Source organism: Procambarus clarkii, chromosome 56 (genome assembly GCF_040958095.1).
Source record: "Procambarus clarkii isolate CNS0578487 chromosome 56, FALCON_Pclarkii_2.0, whole genome shotgun sequence".
Classification (NCBI taxonomy): Eukaryota; Metazoa; Arthropoda; class Malacostraca; order Decapoda; family Cambaridae; genus Procambarus; species Procambarus clarkii.
In genome coordinates this window covers 2,054,537-2,070,116 of record NC_091205.1, presented here as the reverse complement: position 1 = coordinate 2,070,116, position 15,580 = coordinate 2,054,537, and the positions used below count along the sequence as shown (strand labels likewise).

The following is a 15,580-nucleotide window of genomic DNA, read 5'->3' as shown; positions in this document are numbered from 1 at the left end:
CATATACATAGACCAGAGCCATACTCTCATTAAGTCTACCTCAGAGCTTCAAGAAGTACCAGCGGCGGAGTCTGCGAATCAGCGAGGTTCTCCTTGACGCAGTCTAACCCTACCAGCCAAGGAACGGGACGTACCACACTGGACGGTGTATATACGAGGAGACTTTACGATTGTTCTGACTTATGATCCAGACTAAAATACACTTGATGGTTGGTCAAGAAGCTCCGGGAGTGACCTGTAGCACTCTCCTGACTTTTTTTTGTTTTTATTATTATTTATTGCCTCAGACGTGAGCACACATTTACAATGCTAACCAACATATATATGTTTTCTTCTGTCCTCCATGGATAAGGTTAAATATCTGTTAAACATATAGTTTAGTGTTTTATTGAACAATCGTCCACAGAAGGCGATTGTAGTGCTTTTAAAATGCTAAACTAACCTACATATATAAATAAACAGGTTTATATCTCCCTTACAGAAAGTGTTCGATGTGTCTTTATACATAATGTCATCAATGTGCTTTTACAAAGGTAAAATGCAATTCTGACCAGCTTCCACATATCCTGTATATACATATATACATACATACACACAAACATACATACATATATATATATAATATATATATATATATATATATATATATATATATATATATATATATATATATATATATATATATATATATGTCGTACCTAGTAGCCAGAACGCACTTATCGGCCTACTATGCAAGGCCCAATTTGCCTAATAAGCCAAGTTTTCCCGAATTAATATATTTTCTCTAATTTTGTTCTTATGAAATGATAAATCTACTCATTTCATTATGTATGAGGTCAATTTTTTTTTATTGGAGTTTAAATTAACATAGATATATGACCAAACCTAACCAACCCTACCTAACCTAACCTAACCTATCTTTATAGGTTAGGTTAGGTTAGGTACCCAAAAAAGTTAGGTTAGGTTAGGTTAGGTAGGTTAGGTAGTCGAAAAACAATTATTTCAAAAAAACTTGGCTTATTAGGCAAATCGGGCCTTGCATAGTAGGCTGAGAAGTGCGTTCTGGCTACTAGGTACGACATATGTCTATATATATATATATATATATATATATATATATATATATATATATATATATATATATATATATATATATATATATATATATATATATATGTCGTACCTAGTAGCCAGAACTCACTTTTTGGCCTACTATGCAAGGTCCGATTTGCCTAATAAGCCAAGTTTTCCTGAATTTATAATTTATTTCTATTTTCTTTCTTATGAAATGATAAAGCTACCCATTTCATTATGTATGAGGTCAATTTTTTTTTATTGGAGTTAAAATTAACGTAGATATATGACCGAACCTAACCAACCCTACCTAACCTAACCTAACCTATCCTTATAGGTTAGGTTTGGTTAGGTAGCCGAAAAAGTTAGGTTAGGTTAGGTTAGGTAGGTTAGGTAGTCGAAAAACAATTAATTCATGAAAACTTGGCTAATTAGGCAAATCGGGCCTTGAATAGTAGGCTGAGAAGTGCGTTCTGGCTACTAGGTACGACATATATATATATATATATATATGCAGCAATGATCACAAAAACACTGATCCAAGTATGCAGAATAACCACATATGAAAAATAGAAAATGCTTAACGCGTTTTCGGCTAATTCGCCTTCATCAGAGCAAAGTAGAATGAGGATAAGATTGCTGATCAGACCTTTATATCCGCCTGGGCAGATCACCTGACCACCAAAAATAAGTGGAGGAAAGGAATTATAAGAAAGAAGGTAATTGCAGAAGGCCTATTGGCCCATACAAGGCAGCTCCTATTAATATCTCCAAGTGCTATACGTGTTTAAATGATTGCTATATTGTTTTGACGTGCTATATTGAGGCTTAAATAGGGATCCAACTTGTACATACCGGGGCTCACATTAAGGCTGTTGTTACAATGTTTGATCAGAGCAGACTCGATCACGTTTCGTTCAACAAAATCCTTACTTTTAACAATACATTTTGCCCCTGTGAAGTCGATAGAATGATTACATAAACTGGAATGTAAATACAATGCACTGGATTGCTGGGCTGTACGAATAGCGTATGAATGCTGTTTTAAACGTGAGGAAAGAGTTTTACCTGTCTGGCCGATGTAAACACATGCACACTCATTACAAGAAATGTAATGAGTGTAATTTCTTGTAATGAGTGTGATCATCCTCGTTCATAACTGGAGGACCAGGCCTACCTGCAATAAGATAAGGCCTCCCAATCTTAATTACTAATATATGTAGTTTAATTCTGTAGTGAAAGTCTGCTAATAAATTTTGATTGACTACATATATATAAACACCCCAAAATGTGGAAGGAAATTAATTTGTGAGATATTGTAGAAATACAGTCCACTCCATCATACCATTTGTTATCGAAATATATAAATTAACGTAAATTGAAAATCTATATAAATTCATATAAATTAAATATATATAAATCACACAGGTCGGTTCCCACATACAACTTTCAGGAGCAGATGAGGAGTCACAATAACATGGCTGAAATATGTTGACCAAACCCACACACTAGAAAATAAAGAGACGACGACGTTTCGATCTGTCCTGGACCATTCTCAAATCGATTGTGAGAATTCTCACAGTCGATTGTGGATTGAGAGTTTGTGGACCTTTCTCCCAATCAACTTGAGAATGGTCCAGGACGGACCAAAACGTCGTCGTCCCTGCACTTTCTAGTGTGTGGTCAGAAAGATTTTAATTACATATTTGTTTAAGTATTCTCTTTGTCACTGCTAATGAAACACCCACATCAATATCTACTGCAGCAGGTCTTTGCAAGCATATCAACAGTATCATGCTCTAAGATGCCTACATGTAATGGTATCCAAAGGATTTTAATTTCAAATCTTTTTTTTAGCAGCTAAAACATTCATTCCAATATCACTGACTATTTTCTGGATGTTACTACTATGTGCGGTCAATGCCAGGAGTGCACTCTGCTAATCACAGTACATAAGTCCACTAACTTTGTCTTTTAAAAATTCAGTGGCAAGGTATATGCCCCTGAGTTGATAGACTACAATCTCGAAACCAACCACTCACGGCACGCTGGCCACTCACGGCACGCTGGCCACTCACGGCACGCTGGCCACTCACGGCACGCTGGCCACTCACTACATGCTGGTCACTCACTGCATGCTGGTCACTCACTGCATGCTGGCCACTCACTGCATGCTGGCCACTCACGGCACGCTGGCCACTCACGGCACGCTGGCCACTCACGGCACGCTGGCCACTCACTACATGCTGGTCACTCACTGCATGCTGGTCACTCACTGCATGCTGGCCACTCACGGCACGTTGGCCACTCACGGCACGCTGGCCACTCACGGCACGCTGGCCACTCACGGCACGCTGGCCACTCACGGCACGTTGGCCACTCACGGCACGCTGGCCACTCACGGCACGTTGGCCACTCACGGCACGCTGGCCACTCACGGCACGTTGGCCACTCACGGCACGCTGGCCACTCACGGCACGCTGGCCACTCACGGCACGCTGGCCACTCACTACATGCTGGTCACTCACTGCATGCTGGTCACTCACTGCATGCTGGCCACTCACTGCATGCTGGCCACTCACGGCACGCTGGCCACTCACGGCACGCTGGCCACTCACGGCACGCTGGCCACTCACTACATGCTGGTCACTCACTGCATGCTGGTCACTCACTGCATGCTGGCCACTCACGGCACGCTGGCCACTCACTACATGCTGGCCACTCACTACATGCTGGTCACTCACTACATGCTGGCCACTCACTGTATGCTGGCCACTCAATGCATGCTGGCCACTCACTGTATGCTGGCCACTCACTACATGCTGGTCACTCACTACATGCTGGCCACTCACTGTATGCTGGCCACTCACTGCATGCTGGCCACTCACTGCATGCTGGCCACTCACTACATGCTGGTCACTCACTGCATGCTGGCCACTCACTGTATGCTGGCCAATCACTGCATGCTGGCCACTCACTACATGCTGGTCACTCACTGCATGCTGGCCAATCACTACATGCTGGTCACTCACGGCACGCTGGCCACTCACTACATGCTGGTCACTCACTGCATGCTGGCCAATCACTACATGCTGGTCACTCACGGCACGCTGGCCACTCACTACATGCTGGTCACTCACTGCATGCTGGTCACTCACTGCATGCTGGCCACTCACGGCACGCTGGCCACTCACTACATGCTGGTCACTCACTGCATGCTGGTCACTCACTGCATGCTGGTCACTCACGGCACGCTGGCCACTCACTACATGCTGGCCACTCACTACATGCTGGTCACTCACTACATGCTGGCCACTCACTGTATACTGGCCACTCAATGCATGCTGGCCACTCACTGTATGCTGGCCACTCACTACATGCTGGTCACTCACTACATGCTGGCCACTCACTGTATGCTGGCCACTCACTGCATGCTGGCCACTCACTGCATGCTGGCCACTCACTGCATGCTGGCCACTCACTGCATGCTGGCCACTCACTACATGCTGGTCACTCACTGCATGCTGGCCACTCACTACATGCTGGTCACTCACTGCAAGCTGGCAACTCACTGCATGCTGGCCACTCACTGCACGCTGGCCACTCACTACATGCTGGTCACTCAGTGCAAGCTGGCAACTCACTGCATGCTGGCCACTCACTGCATGCTGGCCACTCACTGCAAGCTGGTCACTCACTGCATGCTGGTCACTCACTGCATGCTGGCCACTCACTGCACGCTGGCCACTCACTACATGCTGGTCACTCACTGCAAGCTGGCAACTCACTGTATGCTGGCCACTCACTGCATGCTGGCCACTCACTGCATGCTGGCCACTCACTGCATGCTGGCCACTCACTGCATGCTGGCCACTCACTGCATGCTGGTCACTCACTGCAAGCTTGCCACTCACTGCATGCTGGCCACTCACTGCACGCTGGCCACTCACTACACGCTGGTCACTCACTGCAAGCTGGCAACTCACTGTATGCTGGCCACTCACTGTATGCTGGCCACTCACTGCATGCTGGCCACTCACTACATGCTGGTCACTCACTGCAAGCTGGCCACTCACTGCATGCTGGCCACTCACTGTATGCTGGCCACTCAATGCATGCTGGCCACTCACTGTATGCTGGCCACTCACTGCATGCTGGCCACTCACTGCATGCTGGCCACTCACTGCATGCTGGTCGCTCACTGCAAGCTGGCCACTCACTGCATGCTGGCCACTCACTACATGCTGGTCACTCACTGCAAGCTGGCAACTCACTGTATGCTGGCCACTCACTGTATGCTGGCCACTCACTGCATGCTGGCCACTCACTACATGCTGGTCACTCACTGCAAGCTGGCCACTCACTGCATGCTGGCCACTCACTGTATGCTGGCCACTCAATGCCTGCTGGCCACTCACTATATGCTGGCCACTCACTACATGCTGGTCACTCACGGCATGCTGACCAATTTCAACAACCTGTCCTCACATCACCGACATCAACGTAAGATTATCTACCTTCCATGCAGTGAGAGGTTGTAATATTTATTAATGGTTCTGACTCCTTCGCCCTTTGTATTAAGTCCAACAGGCAATAACTGCACTAGACACTAGAGCAGCCCGGCCGTCCTAGACCAGCGGTGTGTTCTTAGAGAGACGGTCCACGTGACAGCGTCGGGAATATAATTAACCGTCTCTTTGATAAGCTGAGGTTTTGCTCGTGTGCAGCTGCTACCGGAGCACGACTGATCAACGTTGTACACACCTGGTTCTTGTATAATCAAACGGTTCTTGCGTCAAACGTTAGTGATTGACTTGTTGATGTCATTACCTTCTCTCGCTAGATATTGTGCCTAACGATTCTGATAACTAATCCATCATGAGTTATTATATACTTATAGATTATAATAAATCATTTGCATTCAAACTAGCAGTAAAGAGCCTAGACAATTAACATTAAGCCAGCATTCGAAAACAACTAGCGAAATCTTATCTGATACACGACCTTGTAGTTAGCTTACAGGATGACACGACCTTCTAGTAAGATTACAGGAAAACACTTCCCTGTAGACACATCACAGCGTAACACGCCTCCAAGTAATCTTACAAGGTAAAATGCTCATGGACAAACATCACAAGATAACAATCCACAGTAATAACTTTACATGATAACATTCATCACATAGTAATTCTGCAAGATAACATTCCCCCACATAGTAATCCTGCAAAATAACATTCCCCCACATAGTAATCCTGCAAAATAACATTCCCCACATAGTAATCCTGCAAAATAACATTCCCCACATAGTAATTCTGCAAAATAACATTCCCCACATAGTAATCCTGCAAAATAACATTCCCCACATAGTAATCCTGCAAAATAACATTCCCCAAATAGTAAACTTACAAGATAACATGGTCTAGTAGCACCCTTGAGAGATAATATGTCTCGAGCGTAACCAGCACAATGCCCCACTTGGGTGTCAAGCTGCAATCTTTGTGGTAATGAGCCGGAGGGCAGGCGCCGAGAACTCCAACCGCCTCTCAGGGAATGATGCACATCTAACAACCTCTGGTTAAATTTTCCTAAACTTCATGTACTCGACTAAAAAGTTTCCTGCCAATAAATTCCAAATACTTTCATCCAGACAACTGATAGTTTCTTAATAAGTTGTCGATTTATAATTATCTGGAATTTTTTCTTTCAAAGTTTATTTTAATCTTCCTGCAATTCTTGCTACTGTTCTTAAGCTCTTGCCAGATCATAACAAGATACTGTAAACTGTTCTCTCTCTCTTTCTCTCTCTCTCTCTCTCTCTCTCTCTCTCTCTCTCTCTCTCTCTCTCTCTCTCTCTCTCTCTCTCTCTCTCTCTCTCTCTCTCTCTCTCTCTCTCTCTCTCTCTCTCTCTCTCTCTCTCTCTCATACTTTTGCTTTTATAATTAATTTTGTACACTATTTCTCCACAGATAAGGAGCTTTCCTTTTCAGCATCTCATGGTAGGCCTTATCCTATTGGCTTCTCTCCTGGAACTACAGCTTGGTTGGTCCGGCATTTCTACTTGACCAGAAGAAGTCTGCAACAAAAAACTGTCCAGTTATCACTTGAAGACGTCTACTTTTGTGCTGGCAATATTTACAGTACCTGCTGGGAGAATATTGAGCAACTCTGGACCTCAACTCTGGACATACAATGTCTGATTTTGCCTCTGGCACCTCTGCTTTTCTTTGACTCTGTTCGGCGTTTCCTTTCACATCATTCAATCAGAGATGTTGTTATTTTACTGTGCACCTCGCTCTCAAGTATTTTCCTGTTGTATATTATTTGACACCTCTCTCGTCTCCTTTTAAAGGGTACATTTTGAGAAACAATCCCAATAGTTTAGGTGCTTGGTTATGCTTGGTTTAGGGTTATGCGTGTTTCATATGTTCTCTGTATTCCCACTATTCCAGTACTCTCTCCTGCAATGAAGATGGAAGTGAATATCGAGCAGTACTCAAGGCGGGACAACACAAATGATTTGAATAATATGAGTTTTGTGATGAGATCCCTGGATTTGGAGGTTCTTGTAATCCATACAACTGCAGGGGACATCCCGAGGACTACTGCTGGCGACATCCTGAGGACTACTGCAGGGGACATCCCGAGGACTACTGCAGGGGACATCCCGAGTACTACTGCAGGCGACATCCTGAGGACTACTGCAGGGGACATCCCGAGGACTACTGCAGGGGACATCCCGAGGACTACTGCAGGCGACATCCCGAGGACTACTGCAGGCGACATCCTGAGGACTACTGCAGGGGACATCCCGAGGACTACTGCAGGGGACATCCCGAGGACTACTGCAGGCGACATCCCGAGGACTACTGCAGGGGACATCCCGAGGACTACTGCAGGCGACATCCTGAGGACTACTGCAGGTGACATCCTGAGGACTACTGCAGGGGACATCCCGAGGACTACTGCAGGCGACATCCTGAGGACTACTGCAGGGGACATCCCGAGGACTACTGCAGGTGACATCCCGAGGACTACTGCAGGCGACATCCTGAGGACTACTGCAGGCGACATCCTGAGGGCTACTGCAGGCGACATCCTGAGGACTACTGCAGAGGACATCCCGAGGACTACTGCAGGCGACATCCCGAGGACTACTGCAGGCGACATCCCGAGGACTACTGCAGGCGACATCCTGAGGACTACTGCAGGGGACATCCTGAGGACTACTGCAGACGACATCCCGAGGACTACTGCAGGCGACATCCTGAGGACTACTGCAGGGGACATCCTGAGGACTACTGCAGGCGACATCCCGAGGACTACTGCAGGCAACATCCTGAGGACTACTGCAGGCAACATCCTGAGGACTACTGCAGGCGACATCCTGAGGACTACTGCAGGGGACATCCTGAGGACTACTGCAGGCGACATCCCGAGGACTACTGCAGGCAACATCCTGAGGACTACTGCAGGCAACATCCCGAGGACTACTGCAGGCAACATCCCGAGGACTACTGCAGGCAACATCCTGAGGACTACTGCAGGCAACATCCTGAGGACTACGGCAGGTGACATCCTGAGGACTACTGCAGGCGACATCCTGAGGACTACGGCAGGTGACATCCTGAGGACTACTGCAGGTGACATCCTGAGGACTACTGCAGGCGACATCCTGAGGACTACTACAGGCGACATCCTGAGGACTACGGCAGGTGACATCCTGAGGACTACTGCTGGCGACATCCTGAGGACTAATGCAGGCGACATCCCGAGGACTACTGCAGGCAACATCCCGAGTACTACTGCAGGCGACATCCCGAGGACTACTGCAGGCGACATCCCGAGTACTACTGCAGGCGACATCCTGAGGACTACTGCAGGGGACATCCCGAGGACTACTGGAGGCGACATCCCGAGTACTACTGCAGGCGACATCCTGAGGACTACTGCAGGGGACATCCCGAGTACTACTGCAGGGGACATCCTGAGGACTACTGCAGGCGACATCCCGAGGACTACTGCAGGCGACATCCCGAGTACTACTGCAGGCGACATCCTGAGGACTACTGCAGGGGACATCCCGAGGACTACTGCAGGCGACATCCTGAGGACTACTGCAGGCGACATCCTGAGGACTACTGCAGGGGACATCCTGAGGACTACTGCAGGCGACATCCTGAGGACTACGGCAGGTGACATCCTGAGGACTACTGCAGGTGACATCCTGAGGACTACTGCAGGCGACATCCCGAGGACTACTGCAGGCGACATCCTGAGGACTACTGCAGGCGACATCCCGAGGACCATTGCAGGTGACATCCCGAGGACCACTGCAGGTGACATCCTGAGGACTACTGCAGGTGACATCCTGAGGACTACTGCAAGCGACATCCCGAGGACTACTGCAGGCGACATTCCGAGGACTACTGCAGGCGACATCCTGAGGACTACTGCAGGCGACATCCTGAGGACTACTGCAGGTGACATCCTGAGGACTACTGCAGGTGACATCCTGAGGACTACTGCAGGCGACATCCCGAGGACTACTGCAGGCGACATCCCGAGGACTACTGCAGGCGACATCCCGAGGACTACTGCAGGCGACATCCCGAGGACTACTGCAGGCGACATCCCGAGGACTACTGCAGGCAACATCCCGAGGACTACTGCAGGCGACATCCCGAGTACTACTGCAGGCGACATCCTGAGGACTACTGCAGCGGACATCCTGAGGACTACTGCAGGCGACATCCTGAGGACTACTGCAGGTGACATCCTGAGGACTACTGCAGGTGACATCATGAGGACTACTGCATGGGACATCCCGAGGACTACTGCAGGCGACATCCTGAGGACTACTGCAGGGGACATCCCGAGGACTACTGCAGGTGACATCCTGAGGACTACTGCAGGCGACATCCTGAGGACTACTGCAGGCGACATCCCGAGGACTACTGCAGGCGACATCCCGAGGACTACTGCAGGCGACATCCTGAGGACTACTGCAGGCGACATCCCGAGGACTACTGCAGGCGAAATCCCGAGGACTACTGCAGGCGACATCCCGAGGAATACTGCAGGCGACATCCCGAGTACTACTGCAGGCGACATCCCGAGGACTACTGCAGGCGACATCCCGAGGACTACTGCAGGCGACATCCCGAGTACTACTGCAGGCAACATCCCGAGGACTACTGCAGGCGACATCCCGAGTACTACTGCAGGCGACATCCTGAGGACTACTGCAGGGGACATCCTGAGGACTACTGCAGGCGACATCCTGAGGACTACGGCAGGTGACATCCTGAGGACTACTGCAGGTGACATCCTGAGGACTACTGCAGGCGACATCCTGAGGACTACTGCAGGCGACATCCTGAGGACTACTGCAGGGGACATCCCGAGGACTACTGCAGGTGACATCCTGAGGACTACTGCAGGGGACATCCTGAGGACTACTGCAGGCGACATCCTGAGGACTACGGCAGATGACATCCTGAGGACTACTGCAGGTGACATCCTGAGGACTACTGCAGGCGACATCCCGAGGACTACTGCAGGCGACATCCCGATGACTACTGCAGGCAACATCCCGAGTACTACTGCAGGCGACATCCTGAGGACTACTGCAGGCAACATCCCGAGTACTACGGCAGGCAACATCCCGAGGACTACTGCAGGCGACATCCCGAGGACTACTGCAGGCGACATCCCGAGGACTACTGCAGGTGACATCCTGAGGACTACTGCAAGCGACATCCCGAGGACTACTGCAGGCGACATCCTGAGGACTACTGCAGGCGACATCCTGAGGACTACGGCAGGTGACATCCTGAGGACTACTGCAGGCGACATCCTGAGGACTACTGCAGGCGACATCCCGAGGACTACTGCAGGCGACATCCCGAGGACTACTGCAGGTGACATCCTGAGGACTACTGCAGGCGACATCCTGAGGACTACTGCAGGCGACATCCTGAGGACTACTGCAGGCGACATCCTGAGGACTACTGCAGGTGACATCCTGAGGACTTCTGCAGGCGACATCCCGAGGACTTCTGCAGGCGACATCCTGAGGACTACTGCAGGCGACATCCCGAGAACTACTGCAGGCGACATCCCGAGGACCACTGCAGGTGACATCCTGAGGACTACTGCAGGTGACGTCCTTAGGACTACTGCAAGCGACATCCCGAGGACTACTGCAGGCGACATCCTGAGGACTACTGCAGGCGACATCCTGAGGACTACGGCAGGTGACATCCTGAGGACTACTGCAGGCGACATCCTGAGGACTACTGCAGGCGACATCCCGAGGACTACTGCAGGCGACATCCCGAGGACTACTGCAGGTGACATCCTGAGGACTACTGCAGGCGACATCCTGAGGACTACTGCAGGCGACATCCTGAGGACTACTGCAGGCGACATCCTGAGGACTACTGCAGGTGACATCCTGAGGACTTCTGCAGGCGACATCCCGAGGACTTCTGCAGGCGACATGCTGAGGACTACTGCAGGCGACATCCCGAGAACTACTGCAGGCGACATCCCGAGGACCACTGCAGGTGACATCCTGAGGACTACTGCAGGTGACGTCCTTAGGACTACTGCAAGCGACATCCCGAGGACTACTGCAGGCGACATCCCGAGGACTACTGCATGTGACATCCCGAGGACTACTGCAGGTGACATCCTGAGGACTACTGCATGTGACATCCCGAGGACTACTGCAGGTGACATCCGGAGGACTACTGCATGTGACATCCCGAGGACTGCTGCATGTGACATCCCGAGGACTACTGCAGGCGACATCCCGAGGACTACTGCAGGCGACATCTTGAGGACTACTGCAGGCGACATCCCGAGGACTACTGCAGGCGACATCCCGAGGACCACTGCAGGCGACATCCTGAGGACTACTGCAGGCGACATCCCGAGGACTACTGCAGGCGACATCCTGAGGACTACTGCAGGCGACATCTCGAGGACTACTGGAGGCGACATCCTTAGAACTACTGCAGGTGACATCCTGAGGACTACTGCAGGCGACATCCCGAGGACTACTGCAGGCGACATCCTGAGGACTACTGCAGGCGACATCCCGAGGAATACTGCAGACGACATCCCGAGGACTACTGCAGGCGACATCCTGAGGACTACTGCAGGCGACATCCCGAGGACTACTGCAGGCGACATCCCGAGGACTACTGCAGGCGACATTCTGAGGACTACTGCAGGCGACATCCAGAGGACTACTGCAGGCGACATCCCGAGGACCACTGCAGGCGACATCCCAAGGACTACTGCAGGCGACATCCCGAGGACTACTGCAGGCGACATCCAGAGGACTACTGCAGGCGACATCCCGAGGACTACTGCAGGCGACATCCCGAGGACTACTGCAGGCGACATCCCGAGGACTACTGCAGGCGACATCCCGAGGACTACTGCAGGCGACATCCTGAGGACTACTGCAGGCGACATCCTGAGGACTACTGCAGGCGACATCCTGAAAACTACTGCAGGCGACATCCTGAGGACTACTGCAGGCGACATCCTGAGGACTACTGCAGGTGACATCCTGAGGACTACTGCAGGTGACATCCTGAGGACTACTGCAGGCGACATCCTGAGGACTACTGCAGGTGACATCCTGAGGACTACTGCAGGCGACATCCCGAGGACTACTGCAGGCGACATCCCGAGGACTACTGCAGGCGACATCCTGAGGACTACTGCAGGCGACATCCTGAGGACTACTGCAGGCGACATCCTGAGTACTACTGCAGGCGACATCCCGAGGACTACTGCAGGTGACATCCCGAGGACTACTGCATGTGACATCCCGAGGAATACTGCAGGCGACATCCCGAGGACTACTGCAGGCGACATCCCGAGGACTACTGCAGGCGACATCCCGAGGACTACTGCAGGCGACATCCTGAGGACTACTGCAGGCGACATCCTGAGGACTACTGCAGGCGACATCCTGAAAACTACTGCAGGCGACATCCTGAGGACTACTGCAGGCGACATCCTGAGGACTACTGCAGGTGACATCCTGAGGACTACTGCAGGTGACATCCTGAGGACTACTGCAGGCGACATCCTGAGGACTACTGCAGGTGACATCCTGAGGACTACTGCAGGCGACATCCCGAGGACTACTGCAGGCGACATCCCGAGGACTACTGCAGGCGACATCCTGAGGACTACTGCAGGCGACATCCTGAGGACTACTGCAGGCGACATCCTGAGTACTACTGCAGGCGACATCCCGAGGACTACTGCAGGTGACATCCCGAGGACTACTGCATGTGACATCCCGAGGAATACTGCAGGCGACATCCTGAGGACTACTGCAGGCGACATCCTGAGGACTACTGCAGGTGACATCCTGAGGACTACTGCATGTGACATCCCGAGGACTACTGCAGGCGACATCCTGAGGACTACTGCAGGCGACATCCTGAGGACTACTGCAGGCGACATCCCGAGGACTACTGCATGTGACATCCTAAGGATTACTGCAGATGACATCCTGATGACTACCGCAGGTGACATCCTGAGGACTACTGCTGGTGACATCCTGATGACTACTGCAGGTGACATCCTGAGGAGTACTGCTGGTGACATCCTGAGGACTACTGCAGGTGACATCCTGATGATTACTGCAGGTGACATCCTGAGGACTACTGCAGGTGACATCCTGAGGACTACTGCAGGTGACATCAGAGGACTACTACAGGCGACATCCTGATGACTACTGCAGGTGACATCCTGATAACTACTGCAGGTGACATCCTGATGACTACTGCAGGTGACATCCTGATGACTACTGCAGGTGACATCCTGATAACTACTGCAGGTGACATCCTGATGACTACTGCAGGTGACATCCTGATGACTACTGCAGGTGACATTTTGAGGACTACTGCAGGTGACATCCTGAGGACTACTGCAGGTGACATCCTGAGGACTACTGCAGGCGACATCCTGAGGTCTACTGCAGGTGACATCCTGAGGACTACTGCAGGCAACATCCTGATGACTACTGCAGGCGACATCCTGAGGACTACTGCAGGCAACATCCTGAGGACTACTGCAGGCGACATCCTGAGGACTACGGCTGGTGACATCCTGAGGACTACTGCAGGTGGTGCCTTAAAGAGCACTAAAGACGACATGGTGGAGACTGATACAGGATTTGAGAATAATGCAGGCGACATCTTAAGAGCTTGTCTTTGAGCAACCCGTTCTCGCACTTTCGTATAGTCAATATTGACTTATTAAATACGTGCATGTGTGACATACTAAACATACTAGTTTACCTTGAAAAGCGTCATAGAAAACACCGACCTTACCTAACCTTCCTAATATGTTAAGATAAGCATCTTATTGCTTCGTAATTACAATTATTACTTAACCTATTATAGGTATAGGTTATACCTATAATACCTATATTATTATTATTATAATATTATAATTTTATTATAATACCTACCTATAATACCTATATTATAGGTATAGGTTACCTATATTATAGGTATAGGTTAAGTAATAATTATAATTACGAAGCAATAAGATGCTTATCTTAACATACTAAGAAGGTTAGGGAAGGTCGGTGTTTTCTATGAAGCTTTTCAAGGTAAACTAGTATGTTTAGTATGTCACATATGCACGTATTTAATGTCAATATTGACTGTAAGAATGTGTGAGAACGGGTTGCTTTGAGGGCAGAGGGCTACTGTGTTACACATGCTCAGGGCTACTGTGTTAGACATGCTCAGGGCTACTGTGTTACACATGCTCGGGGCTACTGTGTTACACATGCTCAGGGCTACTGTGTTAGACATGCTCAGGGCTACTGTGTTACACATGCTCGGGGCTACTGTGTTACACATGCTCAGGGCTACTGTGTTAGACATGCTCAGGGCTACTGTGTTAGACATGCTCAGGGCTACTGTGTTAGACATGCTCAGGGCTACTGTGTTAGACATGCTCAGGGCTACTGTGTTAGACATGCTCAGGGCTACTGTGTTAGACATGCTCGGGGCTACTGTGTTACACTTGCTCAACGTTACTGAGGAAGACATACACACTTCTGCTGAGGAAGACATGCACAGGGCTGCTGCGGAAGACATACTCAGGGCTGCTGAGGAAGACATCCTAAGGGTTACTCAGTAAGACAGTCAGAGAACTACTGAGGAAGACATACAGAGGACTATGGCTTAAGGCATCATGAGGGAGACAGTATGAATCCTCCTGAACACTAAGTAAGCTTCAGGCGTGCCTGACTTAATACTATTATAAAGAGAGAAATTACACCAGTAATTAGTTTATAAACTAATTATACAAGGTCATTAATAAAAGATAATTTCCCGTATTATAACCAGTTCTCCAGTGTAGGAGAACTTCCTTACCATCTTCAGGGGCAGTATTAGCAAGAGGGGTAAAACACGAACGGCCAGTCACTGGCGGAGCCCAGGAGCTTAAGCGTAAA

At 49.7% G+C, this 15,580-nt stretch overlaps 1 protein-coding gene across 1 annotated transcript; it reads right to left on the bottom strand.

Moving 5' to 3' along the window:
- Nucleotides 1–7,567: 7,567 nt before the first annotated feature.
- Nucleotides 7,568–15,053, bottom strand: LOC123756276 (fap1 adhesin-like). Its single transcript, XM_069305685.1, has 8 exons — nt 14,834–15,053; nt 13,304–14,240; nt 11,456–12,428; nt 11,024–11,314; nt 10,088–10,930; nt 9,656–9,994; nt 8,480–9,538; nt 7,568–8,338 (listed from the first exon to the last, which is right to left on the bottom strand). Exons 1-8 carry the CDS (start codon nt 15,051–15,053, stop codon nt 7,568–7,570), a joined length of 5,433 nt encoding a protein of 1,810 aa, XP_069161786.1.
- Nucleotides 15,054–15,580: the final 527 nt, after the last annotated feature.

Coding starts and splice junctions, on each gene's coding strand:
- LOC123756276 (XM_069305685.1), bottom strand. CDS start 15,053: ATGTCTAACACAGTAGCCCTGAGCATGTCTAACACAGTAGCCCTGAGC. Junction 10,931..11,023: donor CCTGCAGTAGTCCTCAGGAT/GTCGCCTGCAGT, acceptor AGTAGTCCTCAG/GATGTCGCCTGCAGTAGTCC. Junction 8,339..8,479: donor CCTGCAGTAGTCCTCAGGAT/GTCCCCTGCAGT, acceptor AGTAGTCCTCAG/GATGTCGCCTGCAGTAGTCC.